Below are 25,178 nucleotides of genomic sequence, written 5' to 3'. Positions count from 1 at the left end.
TGTGGGGATAGATAAGAAACCTAATAAATATTTGTTTAAAATAATTTCCTTACAATATAAAAACTAAAGACATGAGCCTTTGTCTGGCTAAAGCCTTCCAATACCTCAATTGGTCTGTAGGACATAGGATTTCTGCTACCATAGGTCGGCTGACTCTTTTGAATGATGTAGCAAAATAGTATGCCATCTTCCTTAAAGCCTTGGAGTTAGATGAGCAAGAGTTGGTTTCTGCTCAGAAGAAAGAGGCTTTCTTGGGAGGTGGTGAGGGAGGATTGAACCCTGGGGTGCTCTACCACTGAACTACACCCCAGTATTTTTATTTCTTATTTTGAGAGAGGTGTCTCTGACTTGCTGCAGGTCTTGCTGAGTTGCTGAAGTTGGCTTTGAACTTGCAATCCTCCTGCCTCAGCCTCCTGAGTCACGGGTATTATAGGTGTGCACCACCACACCCAGTGTTTTTAGAGTTTTTAAACAAGTACCTACAAGGGTGAAAGGATAGTCTCTTCAATAAATGATGTAGAAAAACTTAATGTCCCCATGCAAAAAATAAAACTGGGTCTTTATTGCTATGGTTTGGGCTGAATCTGGAATGCCCCTGAGCCCATGTGTTAAAGGTTTGGACTCCACTGGTGCTCTTGGGAGGTGGTGGACACTTGAAGAGGTGGATCTGAGCGGAAGTTTTAGTTCATTGGGGGCATGCCCTGGAAGGGGATTATGAGACCCCAGTCTCTTCCTCTCTCTTTTCTATCCCAGTCAGGAGGTCAGCAGCTTTGCTCCACCACTTTCTCCCACCATGATGTGCTGCCTTTCCACAGCAATGAGGCAACTGATCCTAGAGTGAATATGCCAAAATCACAAGCCAGAAAAACCTTTTTCTCTTACTAAGGTGATTGTCTCAGGTATTTATTAATAGTGATGAAAAGCTCACTAACACACATATACCACACACAAAAATCAACTCAAAATGGATTGAAAATTTAAGCATTAAGACCTTAAACCATAAAACTCATAGAACAAACAGGGAAGAACTGCATGGCATTGATATCAGCAATAACGTTTTGAATATGACATCAAAAACATAGGCAGCAAAAGCAAAAATAAACAAATGGGACTACAACAAATTAAAGAGCTTCTGCACAGCAAAGTAAATAATAAACAGAAAGAAAAGTGCAGATATATAGATACAGACATAGATAATGGGATATTTTGCAGCCTTGAAGAGGAAGACAGTCCTGTCCACTGTGACAACGTGGATGAACCCAGAGGGCATTATGTTAATGAAGTAATCCAAACCCTGAATAATCTTACTTATGTGTGGAATCTGAAAGCCAAACTCAATTCAAGGAGGGTTCCCAGGAACTGCAGGGTGGGGGAAATACAGAGATGTTGATCAAGGTCAATGGGCACAAACTTGCAATTAAAGATGAAAAGTCTGGAGATCTAAGTACAGCATGGTAACAGTTACTGATAATATATATTTGAAATTTGCTAAGAGAATACATCTTAAGTATGCTCTCCACAGGAGGGAAAAAAAACATGAGAGCTGATGATTTGTGGAGTTTCACTGGCAATGTATTCATATATGTACATAGAAGAGTTATGGCTGATTCTTTCCTTTTCCCATTCCCCCTCCCTTCCCTTCATTCCCCTTTGTCTAATCCAATGAACTTCTGTTCTCCCCCACTTATTGTGAATTAGGATTTGCATGTCAAAGAGATTATTTGGCCTTTGATATGTTTTTGGATTGGCTTACTTCCCTTAGCATGATAGTCTCCAGTTCCATCTATTTTCCAGCAAATGCCATAATTCTATTCTTCTTTATGTCTGAGTAATATTCCATTGTGTATATGTACCATAGTTTCTTTATCCCTTAATCTGTTGAAGGGCATCTGGTTGACTCCACAATTTAGCTATTGTGAATTGAGCTGCCATCAACATTGATGGATGCATCACTATAGTATGTTGAATTTAAGTTCTTTGAGTACATACTGAGGAATGGGATAACTGGGTCAAATGATGGTTCCATTCCAAGTTGGATGAGGAGTCTCCACACGGCTTTCCAGAGTGGTTGCACCAATTTGCAGTCCTACCACCAATGTATGAGTGTATCTTTTTCCCCACATCCTCACCAACTTTTATTGTTGCTTATATTCTTGAAAATTGCTATTCTGACTGGAGTGAGGTGAAATTTCAGTGTGGTTTTAACTTGCATTTGTGTTATTGCCAGTGATGTTGAACATTTTGTCACATACTTGCTGACCAACTGTCTTTCTTCTGTGAAGTGCCCATTCAGTTCATTTGCCCATGTGTATGTTTTTTGTTTTATTTTTCTGGTGTTAAGATTTTTGAGGGTTTGATATATCCTGAAAATCAAGGCTCTATCTGAGGTGTGTGTGGCAAAGTTTTCTCTCAATCTGTAGGCTCTCTCTTCACATTCTTGATTGTTGTCTAGACTGTAAATAAGCTTTTTAGCTTGAAACCCTCCCATTTATTAATTCCTGATTTTACTTCTTGTGCTTTAGGAGTCCTGTTGAGGAATTCAGTTCCTAAGATGACATGATAGAGATTGGGCCTACTTTTTCTTCTAGTTGATGCAGGGTCTCTGGGTCTGCACAGAGTTTCATAGGGTCTTGAGGCCTAGGTCCGAGGGCTGTGGTGAGTTGAGTTTTGTGCAGGATGAGAGACAGGGGTCTTATTTAATTACATAAGGATTTCCAGTTTTCCCAGCACCAATGTATGTTTATGGCACTTTTGTATGATATAACTGTTTGTTAATGGGTTTGTCTCTGTATCTCCTATTCTGTACCATTAGTCTTTATTTTGTTTTGGTGCCAATATCTTGCTGCTTTTGTTACTGTAGCTCTGTAGTGTAATTTAATGTCTGGTATTGCGTGGTGCCTCCTGCTTCTCTCTTCTCACTGAGGATTGCTTTGGCTATTCTGGGCCACCTGTTTTTCCAAATGAATTTCATGATTGCTTTTTCTATTTCTATAAGGAACATCACTGGACTTTTAATAGGCACTGCATTAAATCTGTATGGTGCTTTTGGTAGTATGGCCATTTTGACAATGATAATTCTGCCCGTCCAAGACCATGGGAGATCTTTCCATCTTCTAAGGTCTTTTTCAATTTCTTTATTTAGTATTCTGTAGTTTCATTGTAGAAGTCTTTCACCTTTTTTGTCAGATTGATTCCCAAATATTTTTCGAGGCTATTATGAATGGAATAGTTTTTCTAATTTCTCTTTCAGTTGATTCATCACTGATGTACAGGAATGCATTTGATTTGTGCACCAAATTTTATATCCTGCTTCTTTGCTAAATTCATTTATGAGTTCTATAAGATTTCTAGTGGAGTTTTTTGAATCTTCTAAATATAAAATCATGTCATCAGCAAAATAAGGATAGCTTGAGTTCTTCTTTTCCTATTCATATCCATTTAATTTCTTTCTTCTCTATAATTGCTCTGGTTAGATTTTCCAAGACTATATTGAATAGACGTGGTAAAAGAGGGCCTTCTTGTCTTGTTCCAGTTTTTAGAGGAAATGCTTTCAAATTTTCTCCCTTTAGAATTATGTTGTCCTTGGTTTTAGCATATATAGCTTTTATAATGGTGAGGTCTGTTCCTACAATTCATAGTTTTTCTAGTATTTTGAACATAAATGGAAGCTATATTTTGTTAGGTGCTTTTTCTGCATCTACTGAGATAATCATATGATTCTTATCTTTTCGTCTATTGATGTGATGAATTATGTTTATTGATTTCCATATGTTGAACCAACCCTGTATCCCTGAGATGAACCCACTTGATCATTGTGCACTATCATTTTAATATCTTTTAATGTGATTTACCAGTATTTTATTAAGAATTTTTATATCTATTCATCAGGGATATTCATCTGAAATTTTCATTCCTTGATGTGTCTGATTTTGGTATCAGAGTGATTCTAGCTTCATAGCCTGAGTTTGGAAGAGTCCCCTCTTTCTCTATTTCATGGAATAATTTCAAGAGGATTAGTATTAGTTCTTTGAATGTCTGGTAGAACTTGACTGAAAATTCATCTGGTCCTTGGCTTTTCTTTGTTGGTAGGCTTTTGATGGCATCTTTAATTTCATTGCTTGAAATTGATCTGTTGAAATTTTCTGTGTCCTCCTGATCCAATTCAGGTAGGTCATATATCTCTAGAAATTTGTTGATGTCTTCAAAATGTTCTCTTTTATCAGTATAAATTTTCAAGATAGCATTTATATTTCAGTAGTTTCCATCATGATCTTTCCTTTTCCATCATGAATTTTAGTAATTTGGATTTTCTTTCTCTTTATTTTCATTATTTTGGCAAAGGGTTTATCAATTTTATTTATTTTTTTCAAAGAACCAGCTTTTTATTTTGTTGATTTTTTTGGATTGTTTCCTTTGTTTCAATTTCATTAATTTCTGCTCTGACTTTAATTATTTCCTATCTTTTACTATATATGTGGTTGATTTGTTCTTTTTCTAGGGTTTTGAGATGTAGGATTATTTGTTGACTTTCTCTTCTTTAGAATGAATGGGCTCAATGCAATGAACTTTCCTCTTAGCATTGCCTTCATAGTGTCCTGGAGATTTGATATGTTATGTCACTATTCTCATTTGCCTGTAAGTACTTTTTTTTATTTCAACTCTGATTTCTTCTGCTATCCATTGATCTTTCAGTTGCATATTATTTTGTCTCCAGGTATTAGTTTCTACTTTTTATTTTATCATTGATTTCTAAGTTCATCCATTATAATCTGCAGAATGCCAGGTATTATCTCATTTGAGGGGTGGTATTTGCTAAGAGTTGATTTGTGGCCTAAGATATGGTCTATTTTGGAGAAGGATCCATGTCCTGCTGAGAAGATAGTGGATTCAGTCATTGATAGATGAAATATTCTCTGAAGTCAGTTAAATTTAAATTATTAATTGTATTTTTAATTCTATAGCATTTATTTAGTTTTTGTTTGAAAAGTCTATAAAGTGGTGAGAGAGCTGTGTTAAAGTCATCTAGTATTATTGTTTTGTGGTCTATTTGATTCTTGAAATTGAGAAGGATTTGTTGGAAGTATGTAGATGTTCCATTGTTTGCAGCATAAATATTTATGATTGTTATGTCTTGTTAATACATAATTCCCTTAAGCAGTATTAAATGACCTTCTTTGTCCCTTATGATAAACTTTAGCTTCAAGTTCACTGTATCTGATATGAGAATAAAAACTTCAGCTTGTTTATTAAAACCATATGAATGGTATGTTTTTTCCTATCCTTTTTACCTTCATTCTGTGATGTCTTTACCTACAAGGTGAGTCTCTTGAAGACAGCATTTGCTGGGTCTTGTTTTTTAATCAAATCTATCAGTCTATGTCTTTTGAATGATGAGTTTAGGCCTTTTATATTCAGTGTTATTATTGAGATATGGTTTCTATTTTCCCTGTCATTTTGACATTTCTTATTTTTAATTTGAATTAGTTTATTTTTTGATTGACTATTCTTCTAATGTAGTTCCTCCCATTGCTAGTTTTCACTTTTATTTTTCATTCCTTCCTTGTGAAATATTTTGTGGAATATGTTTTTTAGGGCAGGATTTCTAGTTGTGAATTCTTTTAACTTTTATCAGGAAAGGTTTTTATTTCATCAATTCTGAAACTTAATTTTTCTGGGTATAATATTCTTGACTGGCATCCATTTTCATTCAGAGTTTGGTATATATTATGCCAAGACCTCCTACCTTTGAGGGTCTGGGTTGAGAATTTAGCTGCAGTCTGGATTGGTTTTCCTCTAAACATGACTTGTTGCTTTTCTCAGGAAGCCTTTAAAATTTTATCCTTATTCTGTATGTTAGGCATTTTCCTAATAATGTGCTTGGCGAGGGTCTGTTGTAATTTTGTATATTTGGGGTCCTGCAAGCCTCCTATGTCTGATTTTCCATTTCATTCTTTAGGTTTGGGAAATTTTCTGATATTATTTCACTGAAAAGATTGTGCATTCCTTTGGTTTATCTCTCCAAGCCTTCATCTATCCCAATAAATCTTAAATTTGATCTTTTGAGTTTATCCCATCTCTCTTAGAAGTTCTGTTCATTGTCTCCTATGTCTTTTCTCCATGATCAACTTTATTCATTGCCTGAAACTGTCTTTCAAGTGGTCTAGTCTGTTGATCATGCGTTCCATCAAATTTTTAATTTGGTTTGATTCATTTATTTCTAGAATTTCGGCTTGATTTTTTCTTTCAGAATTTCTAGCTCTTCATTGAAATGATCTTCCACTTCCTGCATTTTCTGATATCAATTCTTACACAGTCCTTTACTGTGCAGATTAGTTTATGTACATTCTAAACTCCTCCTCTGGCAGTTCTTCCACTGTGGTGGCAATGGTATTGAAGTATCTTGGTTTGTTTGGAGTGTTTTCTTTTTCCTTTGTTTTTTATGGTGTGTGTGTGTGTGTGTGTGTGTGTGTGTGTGTGTGTGTATCTACCCATTTAACAGTATGGATCTGAGGGAGTAGAGTTTCTACCCATAGACTTATAGTGTCCCTGAAGGTTTCCAGTAACTCACTGTTTTGGAGGAAACAAATAATAACAACAACCAATGCAGACAATATACAGCATTAGGCCAAAGAGTTCCTGCTATGACATCTACAATGTTGTCACAATAAACAGAAATGATAGAATCAGTCATTTCCTTCAATAAAAACAGTAGGTTTGCAAAAAGATTTACAATTCCAAATGGAGGACATAGAACAGAAGTGATATAGAATGTGATGATTAAGAGGGAGGAGAGAAGATAGAAGTAAAATAAATTAAAGAAAGAACAACAGTAATTGGCTCTTAGCAGAAGAAAAGAGAGACAGGGAATCAAGGGAAACAGATAAGCAAGAGAAAAAATATATAAAGTAAATATTTCAAAAACTAAAAATAAATATAAAACAAAACTGAAATATACTAATCAAACCTCTTAGTACTCAAAAAACTAATCCATGAAAAATAACCAGTTTCAAAAATGCTAGAAATGAGGAAAGTAAAAAAGAAAAGAAAAGAAAAGAAAAGAAACCAAGTATGTATATGTATAAATGTCCTTGAATCCTTAAGGTCATAGGCAAGCACAGAAAAGAAAAAACGAAAAAAAAAAAAAAAAAAAAAAACTCAATGAAAAGTTAAAGAATTATTTCCATTGAAGCTCAAAAGATTTTCAGTTTCCCTTCTCAGCAGTTAGGTAGGATTGTCTGGACTATGATGGTTGCTCCACCCTCAGAGTGGGGTTGCTAGGGTGAGAGAGGTAACTGCATAGGTGGAACTCATGGAGTGGGGGTTTAGTTTCCAGATTCTTTACTGAATGCCAATTGGTCTGGGTATTCTAAATCAATACACCTTCAGGGCCTATCAATTGCCTGTCCATACTGGAAGATTGTACCCCAGGGATATTCCCTGGGCTCCACTTGTGTGACGGAGGAGCCAATTCTTAGTCCACTAAGTTACCTGCACATTTCAAGTTTCCTGGTCTCAGGTTTGGTCTCCAAACACAATCTCTCCTTCCCTTGTCCCTTTGAATTCCCAGCCAGGTACATCTCTCCCAGGTGGTTCTGCAAGCAGCCAGACTGGAAGGGGAGAACCAGGTGGGTTCCTGTGGTCAGTCGCTCCTGTGTAATCCTCTCCCCATGATTGATTTACTCATGGTCCGTTAGGCACACTGTATGTTGTGCAATGTGGGTTTGCCATGCCTGTATTTTGGGCTAGACATGAGTTTGCCAGGAATTGGCTCCCTCAGCTGCCATCCCCTGTGCCATGGCTGGAAAATGGTTCTTTCCTCTGTCTTCCACATACCACCAGGAGAGATGGAGTTTCTTTCCCATACAAGGCTATTGTGAAGCATGCCTTTCAGTTTAGTCAGGTAGTGCCTTTTATCTGTAAAGTCTTGTTACCCAGTCCTCCCAAAAATGTGGATTCCTTTAATTCTCTTATCCTTAGATTGTGCTTACAGAGGAATTGCTTTGGCTGGTGCCTCTGGCTGCAGCAGCAAACTGTGGCACTGCAGATTCTTCCTTATTTTATTATACCCAACCTCCTGGGTCCCTGATCTGCTTTGAGTGTCCAGTATTAAATTCCAATAAAATTTTCCCCCACTTTTTCTTCATTCACCTACCTTGCTGAGAAGCTGCTTGTCTGCTTTCTTGGTTTCACACCATGACATAGCCAGGAAAGTGGCAATTCTTTCATCTTGAAACTCCTGTTTTATTTTTAAATTTTCTACTTCAAGTAAAACATCTATTTATAATCTAAGCAGTAAATATCCCCTCAGTTCATCCTATTTAAACACCTTATACTTTTCTTCCATAAAAGATCCTTTCACTTAAGAAAAATAGTGTAATAGAGCTCTAAAACCAACATTACCACCTAATGTCTGGATACCTTTGATAAATTACTTGTTTTCTCTCTGAGCCACTTTCTTCATTTTAAAGTTAGAGCATTTCTCTACTATAATGCAGGGAGGCAGAATGAGAGGATCTACCTCCAGTGGCTGGACCATGTCTGGCTCATCGTGAGTACTCAGTCGTATTGGCCACTGCATGATTATTAAGGAAAGGATTGTAGAAATCTGCCCTACGGCATAGTTGCCACAGTTACAGCTCAGAATAACATTTGAAATATGTTAAGAATAGATCTCATGTTACGTGTTCTTACCACAAAAAAAATAAATAAATAAATAAAAAGAGAATCAAAGAAAAATTGTTGGAGGTGGTGGGTATCATCAGTGTTCTGTGATGATGATATCACGGGCTTATGCATATGTCCAACTCTTTAAAATGTGCATATTATGCATGTACATTTTTTGTATAACAATTAAGCCTTTTGTGAAAAAAAATTCATTGTGAAAAAAAATTATCATGACTTCTCCTGCTCCAAATTCAGACATCATTAGTTTTAGCTTGTGTTTTATCTTTTATCATAAATCTTTAATATGCATTTGGGCACTTTTAAAATTTTTTGTAAATTTTTGTATTTTTTCTAATTAGTTGTACACAACAGGAGAATGCATTTGGACATTTTGATAGATCATACATAAATGGAATGTAATTTCTCATTTTTTCTGATTGTACATATTGTAGGATCACATTGGTCATGCAGTCATATATGTACATGAGTTAACAATGTCTGTTTCACTCTACTATCTTTTCTACCCCTCTACCCCTTCCCCTCCCTTCACTCCCCTCTACCTTATATAAAGTAACTCTATTCTTCCCTAGCCACCACAGCCCCCCGCCTGCTTATTGTGAATTAGCATCCAAATATCAGAGAAAACATTTGACCTTTGGTTTTTTCAGTTTGGCTTATTTTGCTTAGCATGATATTCTCCAATTCCATCCATTTACCAGCAAATGCATAATTTCATTCTTCTTTAAAGCTGAGTAATAGTCCATCATGCCCTTCATCTATGGAAGGATACCTAGGTTAGTTCCATAGTTCAGCTATTGTAAGTTGAGCTGCTATAAACATTGATATGGCTCCATCACTGCAGTATGCTGATTTTAAATTCTTTGGGTATAAACTGAGGAATGGAATCAAATGGTGGTTCCATTCCAAGTTTTCTGAGAAATCTCCATACTGCTTTCCAGAGTGCACCCATCTGCAATCCCACCAGCAATGTATGAGTGCACCTTTTTCCCCACATTCTCACCAGCATTTATTGTTGCTTCTATTCTTAATAATTGCCATTCTGATTGGAGTGAGATGAAATCTTAGAGTAGTTTTGATTTGCATTTCTCTAATTGCTGGAGATATTGACCATTTTTTCATATATTTTTTGATATATTTCATATCTTCTTCTCTGAAGTGTCTTTTCAGTTCCTTAGCCCAATTATTGGATTTTTTTTTTTTTTTTTTTTTTTTTTGGTGTTAAGTTTTCTGAGTTCTTTATATATCCTAGATATTTATGCTTTAACTGAGGGGCATGTGGTAAATATTTTCTCCCAAACTGTAGGCTCTCTCTTCACATTATTGATTGTTTCTTTTGCTAGGAAGAAGCTTTTTAGTTTGAATCCATTGCCATTTATTGATTCTTGATTTTCTTGTGTTTTAGGAGTCTTGTTAAGGAAGTCAGGTCCTAGGCCAACTTTTTCTTCTAGTAGGTGCAGTGCCTACTAGAAGTTTTAGTTGTAGTGCCTAAGTCTTTGATCCACTTTGAGTTCCATGCAAGGTGAGAGATAAAAGTTTAATTTCATTTTGTTACATGTGGCTTTCCATTTTCCTAGCACCATGTGTTAAATAGGCTATCTTTTATCCAGTGAATGTTTTTGGCACCTTTGTCTAGAATGAGATAACTATATTTATGTGGGTTTGGCTCTGTGTCTTCTATTCTGTACCATTGGTCTACATGTCTGTTTTGGTGCCAATACCATGCTGCTTTTATTACTATAGTTCTGTAGTAAAGGTCTGATACTGTGAGGACTCCTGCTTCAGTTTTCTTGCTAAGGATTGCTTTAGCTATTCTGGGTCTCTTATTTTTCCCAATGAAGTTCATGATTGCTTTCTCTATTTCTATGAGGAACACCATTTGGATTTTAATTGGAATTGCATTAAATCTGTATGACCATTTTTGACAATATTAATTCTGCCTAAGAACAGGGAAGATCTTTCCATCTTCTAGGGTATTCAATTTCTTTCTTTGGTGTTCTTTTATTTTCATTGTAGAGATCTTTCACCTCTTGTTAGATTGGTTCCCAAGTTGTTTTTTGTTTGTTTGTTTTTTGAATCTACTGTGAATGGAGTAGTATTTTTTTCTCTCTCTTTCAGTGGATTCATTACTGATGTTTAGGAATGCATTTGATTTATGGGTATTGATTTTATATCCTGCTACTTTGCTGAATTCATTTATTCTGGAAGATTTTTCATGGAATTTTTTTGGATATTCTAAATATAGAGTATGTCATCAGCAAATAGGGGTAGTTTTAGTTCTTCTCTATCTATTTATATAATTTTCTTTCTTCTAATTGATCCGTCTAGAGTCTCAAGGACAATATTGAATAAAAGTGATGAAAGAGTGCATCCTTATCTTCTTCTAGTTTTTAGAGGGAATGCTTTAAGTTTTTCTCCATTTAAATTTATGCTGCCCTTGGGTTTAGCATATGTGGCTTTTATGATACTGAGGTATATTCCTACTATCCCTAGTTTTCTAGTGTTTTGAACATGAAGGGTACTGTGTTGTGTTTGAATGCTTTTTCTGCATCTATTGAGATGATCATGTGATTCTTGTTTTTAAGTCTATTGATATGATGAATTACATTTATTGATTTCCATATGTTGAACCAACTCTGCATCCCTAGAATGAACATACTTGATCATGGTGCACTATCTTTTAAATACGTTTTTGTATGCAGTTTGCAAGAATTTTATTGAGAATTTTTGCATCTAAGTTCATAGGGATATTGGTCTGAAGTTTTCTTTCCTTGATGTGTCTTTGTCTGGTTTTGGTATCAAAGTGACACTAACCTCATAGAATTAGTTTGGAAGGGTTCCCTCCTTTTCTAGTTCCTGGAATAATTTGAGGAGTTTAGGTATTAATTCTTCTTTGAAGGTCTTATAGAACTCAGCAGAGAATCCTTCTGGTCCTGGGCTATTCTTAATTGGTAGAATTTTGATGGCATTTTTTTCTTTCATTACTTGATATTGTTTTGTTTAAATTGTATATGACCTTCTGATTCAGTTTAGGTAGGTCATATGTCTCTAGAAATTTGTTGATGTCTTCAATATTTTCTATTTTATTGGAGTATAAATTTTCAAAATAGTTTCTAATTATCTTCTGTGTTTCACTTGTGTTCTTTGTGATATTTCCTTTTTCATCACAAATTTTAGTAATTTAAGTTTTCTCTCTTTTTCTCTTTGCTAATGTGGCTAAGGCTTTATCAATTTTATTGATTTTTTTCAAAGAACCAAATTTTTTCAATTTTTTGAATTGTTTGAATTTTATTGATTTCAGCTCTGATTTTAATTATTTCCTATCTTCTACTGGTTTTGGTGTTGATTTGTTCTTCTTTTTCTAGGGCTTTGAGATGTAATGCTAGCTCATTTACTTGTTGAATTTTATTTCTTTTAATGTATGAGCTCAGTGTAATGAACTTCCTCTTAGTACTGCCTTCATAGTGTCCCAGAGATATTGATATGTTATATCGGTATTCTCACTTACCTCAAAGTATTTTTTTTATCTCATCTTTGACTTCTTCTACTCCACTCATCATTCAATAGTGTATTATTTAGGCTCCATGTGTTAGAGTAGCTTCTATTTCTTATTGTATCATTGATTTCTAATTTCAGTCCATTATGATCTAAAAAATGCAAGGTAAGATCTCCATTTTTTTGTATTAACTAAGAGTTTCTTTATGGAATAATATATGATCTATTTTAGAGAAGGATCCATGTCCTGCCAAGAAAAAAGTGTATTTGCTTGTTGATGGATGAAATATTCTATAAAAGTCTGTTAAGTCTAAATTACTATAGCTTTTCTATTTAGATTTTCTTTAAAGGTCTGCCCAGTAGTGAGAAAAGTGTGTTAAAGTTACCCAGTATTATTGTGTTGTGGTATATTTGATTCTTGAAATTGAGAAGGGTTTGTTTGACTTACACAAATGCTCCATTGTTTGGGGCTTAAATATTTACAGTCCTTATGTCTTGCTGATGTATAACTCCTTTCAGTTGAAAGAAATCTTTCTTTGTCCCTTCTAATTAACTTTGTTTTGAAGTCCACTTTATCTGATATGAGGATGGAAATCTCTGCTTGTTTACATAATGATGTGAGTGATATGTTTTTTTCCCATCCTTTCACCTTCAGTCTGTGGATGTCATTGCCTATGAAGTGAGTCTCTTGGAGACAGTATATTGTTGGGTCTTCTTCTTTATTCCAATCTGCAAGTCAATGTTTGCTGATTAATGAGTTCAAACCATTAGCATTCAAGGTTATTATTGAGATATGATTTGTATTCCTGGTCATTTTGATATATTTCTGACTTTTAATTTGATTTGATTTCTCCTTTGACTATTCATTTAGTGTAATTCTTCCCTTTGCTGGTTTTCACTTATTTTTTTTTCACTTCCTCATGGAATATTTCATTGAGAATGTTCTGAAGTGCAGGTTTTCTAATTGTGAATTCTTTTAACTTTTGTTCATCACAGAAGGTTTTTATTTCATCTTCAAATCTGAGACTTAATTTTGCTAGGTATAAAGTTCTTGATTGACAGCTATTTTCTTTCAGAGTTTGAAATATATTGTTCCATGACCTCTTAGCTTTGAGGGTCTGGGTTGACAAATCAGTTGAGACCTGAATTGGTTTTCCTCTATATGGAATTTGCTTTTTTTTCTCTTATGGCCTTTAAGAGTTTATCCTTATTCTGTATTTTAATCATTCTCATTATAATATGTCTTGGGGTGGGTCTGCTGTATTGTTGAATATTTGAGGTCTTGTAAGCCTCCAGTATTGGCTTTTCCATTTCATTATTTAAAAATTTTCTGATATTACATCATTTAAAAGATTGTGCATTCCTTTGGTTTGTATCTTCGCTCCTTCATCTATCCCAATAACTCTCATATTTGGTGTTTTCATGTTATCCCATAATTCTTGGAAGTTCTGTTCATGGATTCTTACCATCTTCTCTGCTGATCAACTTTATTTTCAATATTAAATATTTTGTCTTCATTGCCTGAGTTTCCGTCTTCCAAATGGTCTAGTCTTTTGGTAATGCTTTCCATTGAATTTATAATTTGGTTTATTGATTCCTTTATTTTGAGATTTTCTGCTTTTTTTTTTTTTTTTTTTTTTGCAATGTCTTTTTATGGAAGTGATGTTTCACTGCCTGTATTTTCTCTTTGATTTCACTCTTTATACTATCCTTTACTTTGCAGATCAGTTTAATCTAGTACATTATAAACTCCTTCTCAGACATTTCTTCTACTGTGTTGTCAGTGGAGTCTCCTCTTGGGGCATCTTGGTTTGTTTGGGGCATTTTGTTCCCTTGTTTTTTCATGTTGCATGTATTTTTTTCCCATCTCCCACTGTACACAATAAAAAAGAAAATTTTCCAAGCAGATTTACAGTCTCAAATAGTGGACAAAGAAAGAAAAGAAGCAATGCAGGACACGGTGTTCATGAAGAGAAGGAGAAGCCAGAAGCAAATATCCACAGGAAGAGTGAAAAAGGAGCCAACAGAGATTGACTGTTAGGTGGAGAAAAGGTAGAAAGGAAATCCACAAAGACAGACAAGCAAGAGGAAGAATACATATAAAGAGAAAAAAATAAAAATATAAAAGAATATACAGCACAACTGCCAAAACACCATGGATATATCACAACAAACTGATGCACAAAAACACCCTGCTCCAAATATGATGCACAAAAACTGATGCACAAAAACACCCTGCATCCAAAGAGAGATGCCAAAGAAGAAAAAAATAAAAATAAATCTAGGTGAAAAACTGAACAACTGTCTCTGCCAGCGTCTGAAAGCTTCTCAGCCTTGTCTCTGACTTCCCGCAAGACTGCCTGGCCCAGACAGGTCCTGGCAGACCCAGTCACTGTCTCACCAATCTGGGCTTCAGATGTCCTGGGTTCAGCCACGTTGCAGTCCCAAAATGTAAATGCCACAAGAATTTGGAGAGAGACCACCAGGGATGAGTAATCCTGAGAGACAGTAACTAGATGGTGGCAACCCATGCTCCCAGGAGGAAGACCCCAGGTGCAGCCAAACCGCAGGCACCTAGACATTAAACCTCCAGGTCCTGGCCAGTGTCCCCAGACAGGGGGGGGATATGCCCCAAGATGGTGGTGGCAGCAAACCCACTGGCACCCCAATCCCCCCAGGCTCTGGATGGCATCTCAAGATGGATGCTGTGGTGCAGCCAGGAGGCTCCCTGGGAGCGTACCTCTGGGCAGTCGTGTGGGCAGTAGTGGCAAGGGTCAGAGGCAGGGCATCAGCACTGAGGACTGATGCTGCAGTCATCGGCAGCCTTGGTAGCAGGTAGGGGGTCAGTGCAGTTCAGTTGTTGTCCTAGCAGGTTTTTTAATTCAATTCTGCAACTATTCTGTTTAACATTCCTTAGAGAGAAACCCACCTACATTTTTCAGCCCTCATCAATTGAGAATGTCTCTGCTATTAAATAAGAACTATTTTGATTATCCTCAGATCACCCTTAAAACATATAATAGATATGCAATTCATAAGGAATTTTCTCCAAAAACTTTATTCAGCAGAAATTATAACAATGGCCTTCAAGGTGGAATCCAGGCAATACATTGCAAACCAGTCTGGTTTCCTTTATCAGCATCATGATGCTATTGAAAAATAAATTGCAACTGAAATCACTATAAGCACCAAACCCTAAGCTGCTCCTGCCATTCCCACCAAATAACATCAAGAAATGACAAGATGCCATCAGTTTTAATGGTTATATATGCAAAGATGAGGACAGAGTGCGTGAAGAGCGGACTTGCAGATGAAGGGAAAGTACTTGAAATATCAAAAGCGCTTGCTCTTCCTCGGGAAGGCCCAGCCAGATCTCGACCACAGCTGCTGGTAGGTCTGCTCACCTGCAGACCTCTCCATTCAACGCCATATCCGGCAGGTATTGTCCTTGCTACCTGAGAAAGCAAAATCCACAAAACAAAATTTTTTCTTTCTCATTCGCTTCACTCTTTTTACCAACTTGACATTTTCTGGGTCACTGCTACTTAGCAATATGCTACCTGTGCTAGAAGCTCAGCATCTAGCTGCAGAGACTCCAAGCAGCCCAGGCATTTCTGAAATAGAGGTTTTTCTTGTGTTTTTCCCCGTGAGACCAGTCACACATCCTGGTCCTGCCACAGCCAGGTTCACAGCTGCCGTCGACCTGAGTAGCTCCAGGTGGGTGACAAGCTGGGGAGCCTGTCACAACGTCAGCAGGCTTCCTCATCAGCAGGAGTGCCAGGGTTCTCTCTTCCCCAGGGACCAGGCACAAGCCATCACTGTGGGAAGGGTGAGGGTCGCGGGAACTGGAGAAGCCCGGGGAGACCGCGCAGCCCACAGGAGACCCCAGGGGTTTGAAGATGGAAGAACACACTGGCCACTTTTCTGCCAATATATACATCTACGCCAACCTCAGGCAGCCCACTGAAAAGCACATGCAGTTAATCACAGGAGGGTCCACCCAGAAAATAGGTCAGACCAATTCAATCCAGAGGCTGTTCTGCTGGTGGCAACACAGAGGCGCCACCCCAGTCTAACAAACCTGTCATCCAGGGGCCAGTGTTTAGCACTTGACACTTGGGATACAATAAAAAATACAATGGTACCTTTAAAGAGCTCAGGGATTTCGGTGCCCGCACTTAAGCAAGGCACAGACAACTAATATTCTTTTTCACCGTCTCCAGGGTCTTCTGTGGAACTGACTGAGCCAGCCTCTCCTGAAACTCCGGACTCGGGGGCTGGGTCCCTGCCAGCCTGCCAGCCACCCTCCTCCTCAGGAAAGGGGCTCCTTGGGGCATCCTGCCGCCTCCCGGGACCTTCCCCTGTGGGAAGGGATCTGGCACTGGGTTCACAAGACAGCATGTGGCCAGCTGGGTAGTGTGTTAGGAAGATCCACGTTTCCTTAGCACGGGTGTCATGGCTTCCACAGGCCAGCAGGAAGCTCTTGCCTGAGACGATCAAGAAGGTCTTGAGGTGGAATGAGTGGGTTAGAGAACCTTGACCTAATCAGTGAATTCAGCCCCAGACAGAGAAGAACTGAGTGCTGACTGCAGGCAGGAAGGGTGTGGCTGGAGGGGGGCTCCCTAGGGGCATGGCTTTGCGGTGTACAGTTTGTCTTTGTTGAGCAGAGTTCCCTCCCTCTCTCTCTCCCTCCCCTTCTCTCTCTCTCTCTCTCTCTCTCTCTCTCTCTCTCTCTCTCTCTCTCTCTCTCTGCTTCCTGGTGCCATGTTCCAAGCTCTTTCCGTCACCACACATTCCCACCATGCTCTGCTCACCTTGTGCCCCGAGGAATGGAGCTGGCTGTCTGGACTGAGACCTCTGAAACTGTGAGGCCCAAAATAAACTTTTCCTCCTCTAACTGTTCTTGTCAGGCCTTTGGTCACAACAGTGAAAAGGCTGACTGCAACAACTGGAAAATCATAAGCCCTCAGAAAGCAACCTGTGGTTTCAGAACTCATCCAGAGTTAGGTGGAGATGGAATGTATTTTGAAGGGCAAGGAGACGCCATTCTCAGCACCCCTGAAATCACATGACTAAAAGGTCGTCTATATCCACTCATGTGTAAAGCCAAGTTTGACTGTGGGCCATTTGACTTCTTAGATGAGTTTGGCCACTTAGACGTTTACCTGACAGAATGAAAATCACTGAGAACCGGGCAGATCAGGGCTGGTCCCTTTGGGGCATCCCCACCCCACTCCCTGCCAAGGCCTCGCTTAGAGGCACCACACTAAGTGCCCCCCACCTTGACATCATCGGCTTGGCCTTGTCATGTGACTTTCCTTTCCAAAATCAGAATCAATCTATTCAAATCTAGCTCTTATAAAATGCTCCCGATATGGCGAATTCACAATAAATGGCCAATGATTGGTTAGGGACATGCTCAGTGTATGCTCTTTTCCAGCATTTTAGCAGGGGATACCTGCAGACAACACTATTTAGGTAAAAAAAAAATAATCTCTGGTGGGCTTTGAATCCACTGTGGACTCTGGGCTTGGCTTGTTTGGGTGACTAAGGCTCAATGACACCAATTGGGTATCAGCCACTGCACCCAGGGACAACCGGGAAATGTGGTCACAGACCACAGACTCCCAACCTGCTTCCTTGTCTAGAGCAATTCAGAAAGCCTTGGAGTTGGTGGCACAGCTCATGCCTGTGCGTCCTGATACAACTAAGATTAGACAACAGGAACTGATGACATGCGGAGGTGAGCTGGGACCGGGGAGAGGGCGGGAGTCAGAGGTGCACTCCCTGCAGCGTTCAGCGGGAGAACGTTAACAGACCCTTCAGAAGGAGGACCGGGTCTGTGGCTGCTGCTCCCACACCTGTGATGACGATGTTGCCTTTATAGTTGAAGGCACATGAGAAGATTTCATCAGTGTGTCCCTCGAGGACCTGCAGGCACTGGCCGGTCTGCGCGTCCCAGATTCGAGCTGTTTTGTCAGAGCTGCCAGTCAGGAGACGGTTCCCTTGCGGGTTGAAGGAAATCTGCAAAGAGAAAGAAAAAAGGAAAAAGATCGCAGGTCTGTGTAACAGTTCCCAAGAGGTCTTCACCAGCAAAAGGGGGGCGTGCCTACACCCCTGTCACCTCACCAGCCCGGTATTTATCCTTAAACAAAACAGTGTCTTTGTGACAGGAGAAAACATGGAACATGAAACCTGAAGTTCAACTGCCTGCATCCTCACAATTCTAAGGCTAAGGACAAAAACACCCTAATAATTAGAGTATTGCCACCCGGATTCTTCCCAGAGCCTTGTGACCCCTCCCCACGCAAACAAAGAGGCAGGGCCCTGCTGGGAAAGGAAATGCATGCAAGTCCACGTCACCTCTGCAACACAATTTTCTGTCATCAAAAGCATAATAATCCCCCGTCCAGTCTGTGCCCTAAGGGAAGTGGTGTCCAGGTCCTCAAGAAAGGGCTTCCTCCTCTATTCCTGCCCAGATTCCAGCACTTTCCCTAGTGTTTAAGTGCCTCCCACTGCTGGGCACTGTCAGAGGAGCTGCTGGTCCCTAGTTCTTTGGCTGGCACGCTCACACGCCTCTCTAACCAGGACTGCAGGCATGAGGAGGGCAAGGCCCTGTCTCTGGTCACTGTCACCAGTGCCTGCACAATGCCCAGCACAGCAGAAGCCCTCAGAAAGGGCGGATGACTGCACAGGTGGGTGAAGGCCTTAGCTTTGGCTCCCACAGAAACGTCACTACCTGAGGGCCACTCCATAAGTGACACATTCACTTAACCTGCATGATATTCACAGTGCTGAGTCTGAGAATCCTTTATATTTACACATCCACGAAAACAGATGTGCCCTTGCTGCGGGGAAATGCCAGACGCTCAGGAACAGGCCAGGGCTCCCTGCTCATCCTGCCTGCCATGCCCCACCGTCCCTGCCACCCCTACGTCTCCCAGCCCAGGAAGAGGGTGTAGACTGTGTTGCCAAGGAGACCAACACTGACCAGTCAAAGGACAACAGCCACCAGCAGCAGGTGCAGAGGCAGGAGCAGGGTCAGCTCTGGGGTCTGGAACAGAACCTGCCAAAGCCTGAAACCATCTTGCTGATCCTGTCTGAGTAAGGAGCAGATATGGCCTCGGGCACAAGACCCAGGATTTGGGCTGAGCTGGGAGGTGAGAGCCAAGTCCCTGTCTGCTCTACAGTGTTCCAGGACACAGGTTAGCCTGAGAGCACGGCCGTGTGGCTCTGCTCCATGAAGAAGCTTATGGGAAGGTTTATACAAGATCCCGAGATACAGCTCTGGAATCTCAGAGTGGATGATCTTGTACTTGAAGTGTTAACTATTTTCAGGAAATACTTCCTCAGTTGCATCTTATTCACACAACACTTGATACTTCGTGCACAGCATGGTTTTTGCATGACATATGTTTACTAGAACCAGAAAATACTCTTCATAATCCCCTTAAAATGCTGTATTAAATATTTTCAGTTCATTGACTCTTTTGCTAATGGTTGAAGAGAATGTTATTTTGTATTTTTTTAAATGTTTCATAAATAATTTACTTTGCTGAGTTTGAGGGAAGGATACTTAAAAATAACATCTTTTGGTAACTGATTATAAGAAAAAATGATATAATGAAACAAACTCTGGCACCTCTGTCCCAACAGACACAGTCTTTTTAAAGTTTTGGAGACACTGGGTTTTATGTGTCAGCACTGGGTGGTTTCCACCCTCAATAGAATAAAAAGTGGTAGCAAATATTTCAAAAGGAAAATTCATTCAATTCTTAAATTCCTACAAAGGCAATAATGTACGGATAAAGTCTGTCTGGTCTAATTCATTTTTAACTCCTTGGTGTCCAGAGCTCAGAAGGGAAGCCCACTTCTGGTAATGAGCATATTCAGAAAAGATGACAGGCAAATGGGATTTTATTTTTTGAGTGGTGCACATTTTGCAAGAGGTTGTATCAGTTGATTCAAATGGATATGCATCTTAAATAATGGTCAAATGCAGGTAAATCAAGTGAGTGCCCCTTCTCTAATGGATCTCAATTAGCTCGAGCAGCCATACCTGACACCACGTTGGACTTCACGGAGACTAGGTAACGGATGGTCCTGTTCATTTTAACTGTGTTCTCTCTGGATTGACCCACTGGATGTCAGGAACCTTTCTTACCCATTTATTTCATACTAATACGTGTATTAGGCATTTTAAGAGGTGAATAATTAGATATTAGAAATCAAAGGATTACCCTTATATTTATAAAACATGCTGTTCATGTTTTGAAAGTAAACAAATGAAGTAACACACCTTGGAAATTTCGCCCTCATGGCCTTCCAATTTGGTGATGCATTTCCTTGTGGCTGCGCTGTAAACTCTGGCTGTTCCTTTAGGAGAGGGGTGGGACATACATCAATTCACCTGAAATGCAAACTTTGGACCGAAGACCTTAAATTACCCAAGTATCCACCCTGTGACTTATAAGCTCCGTGCTGGGTTCTGGCCTGTAGCAGAGACAGCCACTTATCCTCTGGGTGCAAGCTGGTCGCACGCAGAGCAGGGTGAAAGGAGTCCTTCCCTGTCCCTGACCTGACTGAAGAGATCACAGGTCCATGGCAGAAGCAGCAGTGAGGGACAGGAATGCAGAAGGAAAAATCTTTTAAAGGGCAAAAAAGGGAAATCGAAAGGTCCGAGTCTCACTTGGAGAGTGCACAGGCCTCCCTGTACTCAGTGAGCAGAGAAGGGGCTTCGGGGCCTTGGCACAGAAAGGGCTGGGGGACGTTTGGTCTCCGCTGTGCCCTCGGTGCTAGGAGGTGTCACCACATCACAGAGACTGAATAAAGGATGTGAGATGGATGGACGGATTGATCAAAGTGGCATGTAAATTTCCTCAGCATGAGGGAATGGGAGCGTTATCTAAGCATAGAAAGAGAAGACATGGATAGTGAAGTTGTTCTCAGAAGAAGTTATACTGAACCTGGCCAGATGCTTTCAGCGTTACATAAAGGTAAAATACAGAAGGGCAGAGAACTTTAGTTACTTACTGTGCATTCAGAGAAAAATAAGATGCCTTGATAAATATCTTTATTTACCTTTCCAACAATGCTAACGTCAAAGGAAGCAGACAAAATGATAAAAATTGCTACTTTAGAATTTATATGATGGGAAACATAAAATTGCTACACGAATGTTTTGAAATCCTAAAAGAAAAAGAGCCAACTTGCTAACAACAGAAGGGAGTATCTGCCTAGACCAATGCTTTATAAATTTTACAAAAGCATTTTCAAACTTCAAAGACACATGAATAATATGGCTCTAAACTTTCTAGCTAAAAAAGAGGAATAGAATAAGGATGATAAAATTAGACACAAGATTAAGAGGAGGAAGAAAAAGGGGATGTACATAAAGAAACAGAGGTAGCTGTACAGGTAATTACCTCTGTTGAGTGAGAACCAGCTTTTAAGAGGGGAATTAGCAGAGAGGCCAGAGACAGATAAAAATGATTAGATAAACACCGAGACTTCTTAGGAAGCACAGGATAAGAAAAGGTTTACAAAAATCTCCAAAGCGGGAAGGGGGATATTTTTTGAAGTACTGAACAAGGGAAGAACAGGATGACTGATGGGGAAAGAGATGTCAGAGAAAACAGCTGGAAGCACGGAAGTCGTGCTTCATCCCAGCCATCTCTCAGCTCGGAGAGCTGCCACTGCGTCTCCTCTCCACAATGCCCCAACACTCTGTGCAGGGAGATGAAGTATTCCATATGACCAGTCGATGAAATCAAGCAAAGTTGCAACAACATTGCAGGCAGTGGTTACAGAGATGAAGCCCACATAGGGTAGCATCAGACATAGGTATCAAGGAAAAGATGCAGCTACATAGCATCACAGGCAGTAATAAGAAGATGTCTGTCATCAAAGCGATAATTCTACATATAACATCATACAGTTATTAAGGCTATTGTTCAGATATTGTTGATATTCAGAGATTATGTAAAGAATATAACGAAACCATTTAGCATCACACAGGATTATCAAGGAAAAGACACAGCCATGGTATTGCATCCCACATAGTGTTGAAGAGGATGGTGTAGACATCTTCAGCATCAAACATAATCATCAAGAATTGACCCATACTCTCTAAAGACTGCAACAAGGCAAGGATGACCTTTTTCACACTTCTATTCAACATTGTCCTTGAAATACTAGCCAGAGCAATTAGACCGACTAAAGAAAGTAAAGGGATACGAATAGGAAAAGAAGAACTCAAGCTATCACTATTTGCCAACAACATGATTCTATATTTAGAGGATCCAAAACACTCCACTAGAAAACTTCTAGAACTAAATCAGTGAATTCAGCAAAGTAGCAGGATATAAAATCCACACACATAAATCTAATGTGATTCTAATCATAAATGATAAATCCTCTGAAAGAGAAATTAGGAAAACCACTCCATTCACAATAGCCTCAAAAAAAAAAAAAAAGTAAATAAAATACGTGAAAGACCTCTACAATGAAAACTACAGAATGCTAAAGAAAACCTTAAAATATGGAAAGATCTCCCATGTTCTTGGATAAGCAGAATTAATATTGTCAAAATGGCCATACTACCAAAGGCACTATACAGATTCAATGCAATTCCAATTAAAATTCCAATGACATTCCTCATAGAAATAGAGAAAGCAATCATAAAATTCACTTGGAAGAACAGGAGACTTTGAATAGCCAAAACAATCCTGGACAGAAAGAGTGAAGCAGGTGGTATCACAACTATCCTACAGAGCAATAGTAAAAAAAACTGCATGATATCAGCATCAAAATAAACAGGCAAACCAATGGTACAAAATAGAAGACAAAGAGACAAACCCACATAAATACAGTTACCTCATACAACACAAAGCAGCCAAAAACATAAAATGGAGAAAAAGTAGCCTGCTCAAAAAATGGTGCTGGGAAAACTGGAAATCCATATGCAGTAAAATGAAATTAAACCTCTATCTCTCACCCTGCACAAAACTCAACTCAAAATAGATCAAGGACCTAGAAATTAGACCAGAGACCCTGCACCAAACAGAAGAAAAAACAGACCCAAATCTTTATCATATAGGCTTAGGACAAGACTTCCTTAACAAGACTCCCAAAGCTCAAGAAATCAAAGTAAGAATAGATAAATGGGATGGATTGAAACTAAAAAGCTTTTCTCAGCAAAAGATACAATCAATAATGTGAAAAGCAAGTCTACAGAGTGGGAGAAAATCTTTTCCATACACACTTCAGTAGAGCACTAATCTCCAAAATTTATAAAGAACTTATAAAACTTTACACCAAAAATACAAAGAACCCAATCAATAAATGGGCCAAGGAACTGGACAGACACTTTACAGAAGAAAATATACAATTATTAAAAAATTATGAACAAGCGTTCAACATCTCTAGTAATTAGAGAATGCAAATTAAAACAACTCTAAGATTTCATCTAACTCCAACTAGAATGGCTATTATCAAGAATACAAGCAATAATAAGTGTTGGCATGGATGTGGGGAAAAAGACACACTCATACATTGCTGGTGGAGTTGCAAATTGGTGTAACCACTCTGGAAAGCAGTATGGAGATTCCTCAGTAAACTTGGAATGGACCCACCTTCTGACCCAGTTATCCCACTCCTCAGTTTATACTCAAAGGGCCTAAAATAAGCATATTACAGTAACGCAGCCACATCAATGTTTATAGAAGCTCAATTCACAATAGCTAGATTGTGGAACCGAGACGCCCTTCAACAGATGAACAGATAAAGAAACTCTGGTATATATGCTCAATGGAATATTATTCAGTCATAAAGAAGAATAAAATTATGGCATTTGCAGGTAAATGGATGGAATTGGAGAATATCATGCTAAGTAAAATAAGCCAATCCCAAAAAAACAAAGGCCAAATGTTTTCCCTGATAAGTGGATGATTATACATAATGGGGGCAGAGAGGTAGGGGTTGAGAGAAGAATGGAGGAACTTTAGATTATGCAGAGGGAAATGAGGTGGGGACTGGGTGGGGTATGAAAGATAGTGGAATGAGACAGGCATCATTACCCTATGTATATGTATGATTACATGAATGGTGTGAATCTACGTTGTGCACAATCATAGAAAGGAAAGTCGCACCCCATTTGTGTACAATAAATCAAAATGCACTCTATAAAAATTTTTAAAAATCATAAAAAAAGACCTGTCAACACCCATAGATTCAGTATTGGTGCTTTATCAAAGCTCTCCTGCGATTCCAGTGGGCAGTCAGTACTAAGAAACACTGAACTTGAACCAAATGCCAACAGAACTAAGTGCATAATTTAAAACCAGAAACACTAACCAGTTTCATTTTATGTTCCAATAATTTTAAAAAACAACAAAAACTATTTGCCAGGCATCATGCTTGTCATGCCAAAGATGTAAAAATTGAGTAAGACAATTTCAACCCTCAAGCAACTCACAATCAATTAGATGAAATAGACAATGGCCAAAAAATTCAGAACAATTATTTGATGGCAACTCTTCAAAGCAAGTAAAGCTCCCAAAGCAAACAAATATTGAAATAACCTTACAGGCTGAATGAGATTGTATTGGGTGAAGAAGAAAGAGAAAGATATATTAGACAGAATAAAAAGCATAACTAAAATGTATGAACAAGAAAAACAACATGAAGTGTTTCAAGACTACAAAGAAGTAAAGGAGTTTAAACAGAAGATATATGCTAAGGATGAAGCCAGACAGATTGAAAGAGCCAAGAAATTGTGATGTTTTCTTATAGAATAGAGAGACCCAAGGGTCATTTTAAGAAAAAGAATAAAATAACTGTATCTGAAAAAAAAAAAAAGAATTGACCCATAAAATAGCACCTGTTACGGTTACCAAAAAGAAGAGCATGATAGCATCATACATGATATATAAGGTGATAACCAAACACAGGATAGCATCATATGTCATCGTCAAAGAAGACAGCCTATAATAGAGCAGTAC

At 38.7% G+C, this 25,178-nt stretch overlaps 1 protein-coding gene across 1 annotated transcript in view; it reads right to left on the bottom strand.

Annotated features, from left to right (window-relative positions):
• Positions 1–15,225: 15,225 nt before the first annotated feature.
• DAW1 (dynein assembly factor with WD repeats 1) overlaps positions 15,226–25,178 on the bottom strand; it is a 55,704-nt gene continuing 45,751 nt past the window's right edge. The window contains exons 11-13 of the mRNA XM_079132636.1: positions 20,477–20,553; positions 18,039–18,201; positions 15,226–15,632 (exon numbers count right to left, since the gene is read on the bottom strand). Of these exons, the coding sequence (XP_078988762.1) occupies positions 15,598–15,632; positions 18,039–18,201; positions 20,477–20,553 (275 nt within the window). The 3' untranslated portion in view covers positions 15,226–15,597. The remainder of the gene's footprint in view (positions 15,633–18,038; positions 18,202–20,476; positions 20,554–25,178) is intronic.

The sequence above is a fragment of the Sciurus vulgaris genome (assembly GCF_902686455.1).
Source record: "Sciurus vulgaris genome assembly, chromosome: 3".
In the NCBI taxonomy this organism is placed as follows: domain Eukaryota; kingdom Metazoa; phylum Chordata; class Mammalia; order Rodentia; family Sciuridae; genus Sciurus; species Sciurus vulgaris.
Note: the sequence above shows the minus strand (reverse complement) of the source record. Positions and strands in the feature narration are given on the sequence as shown.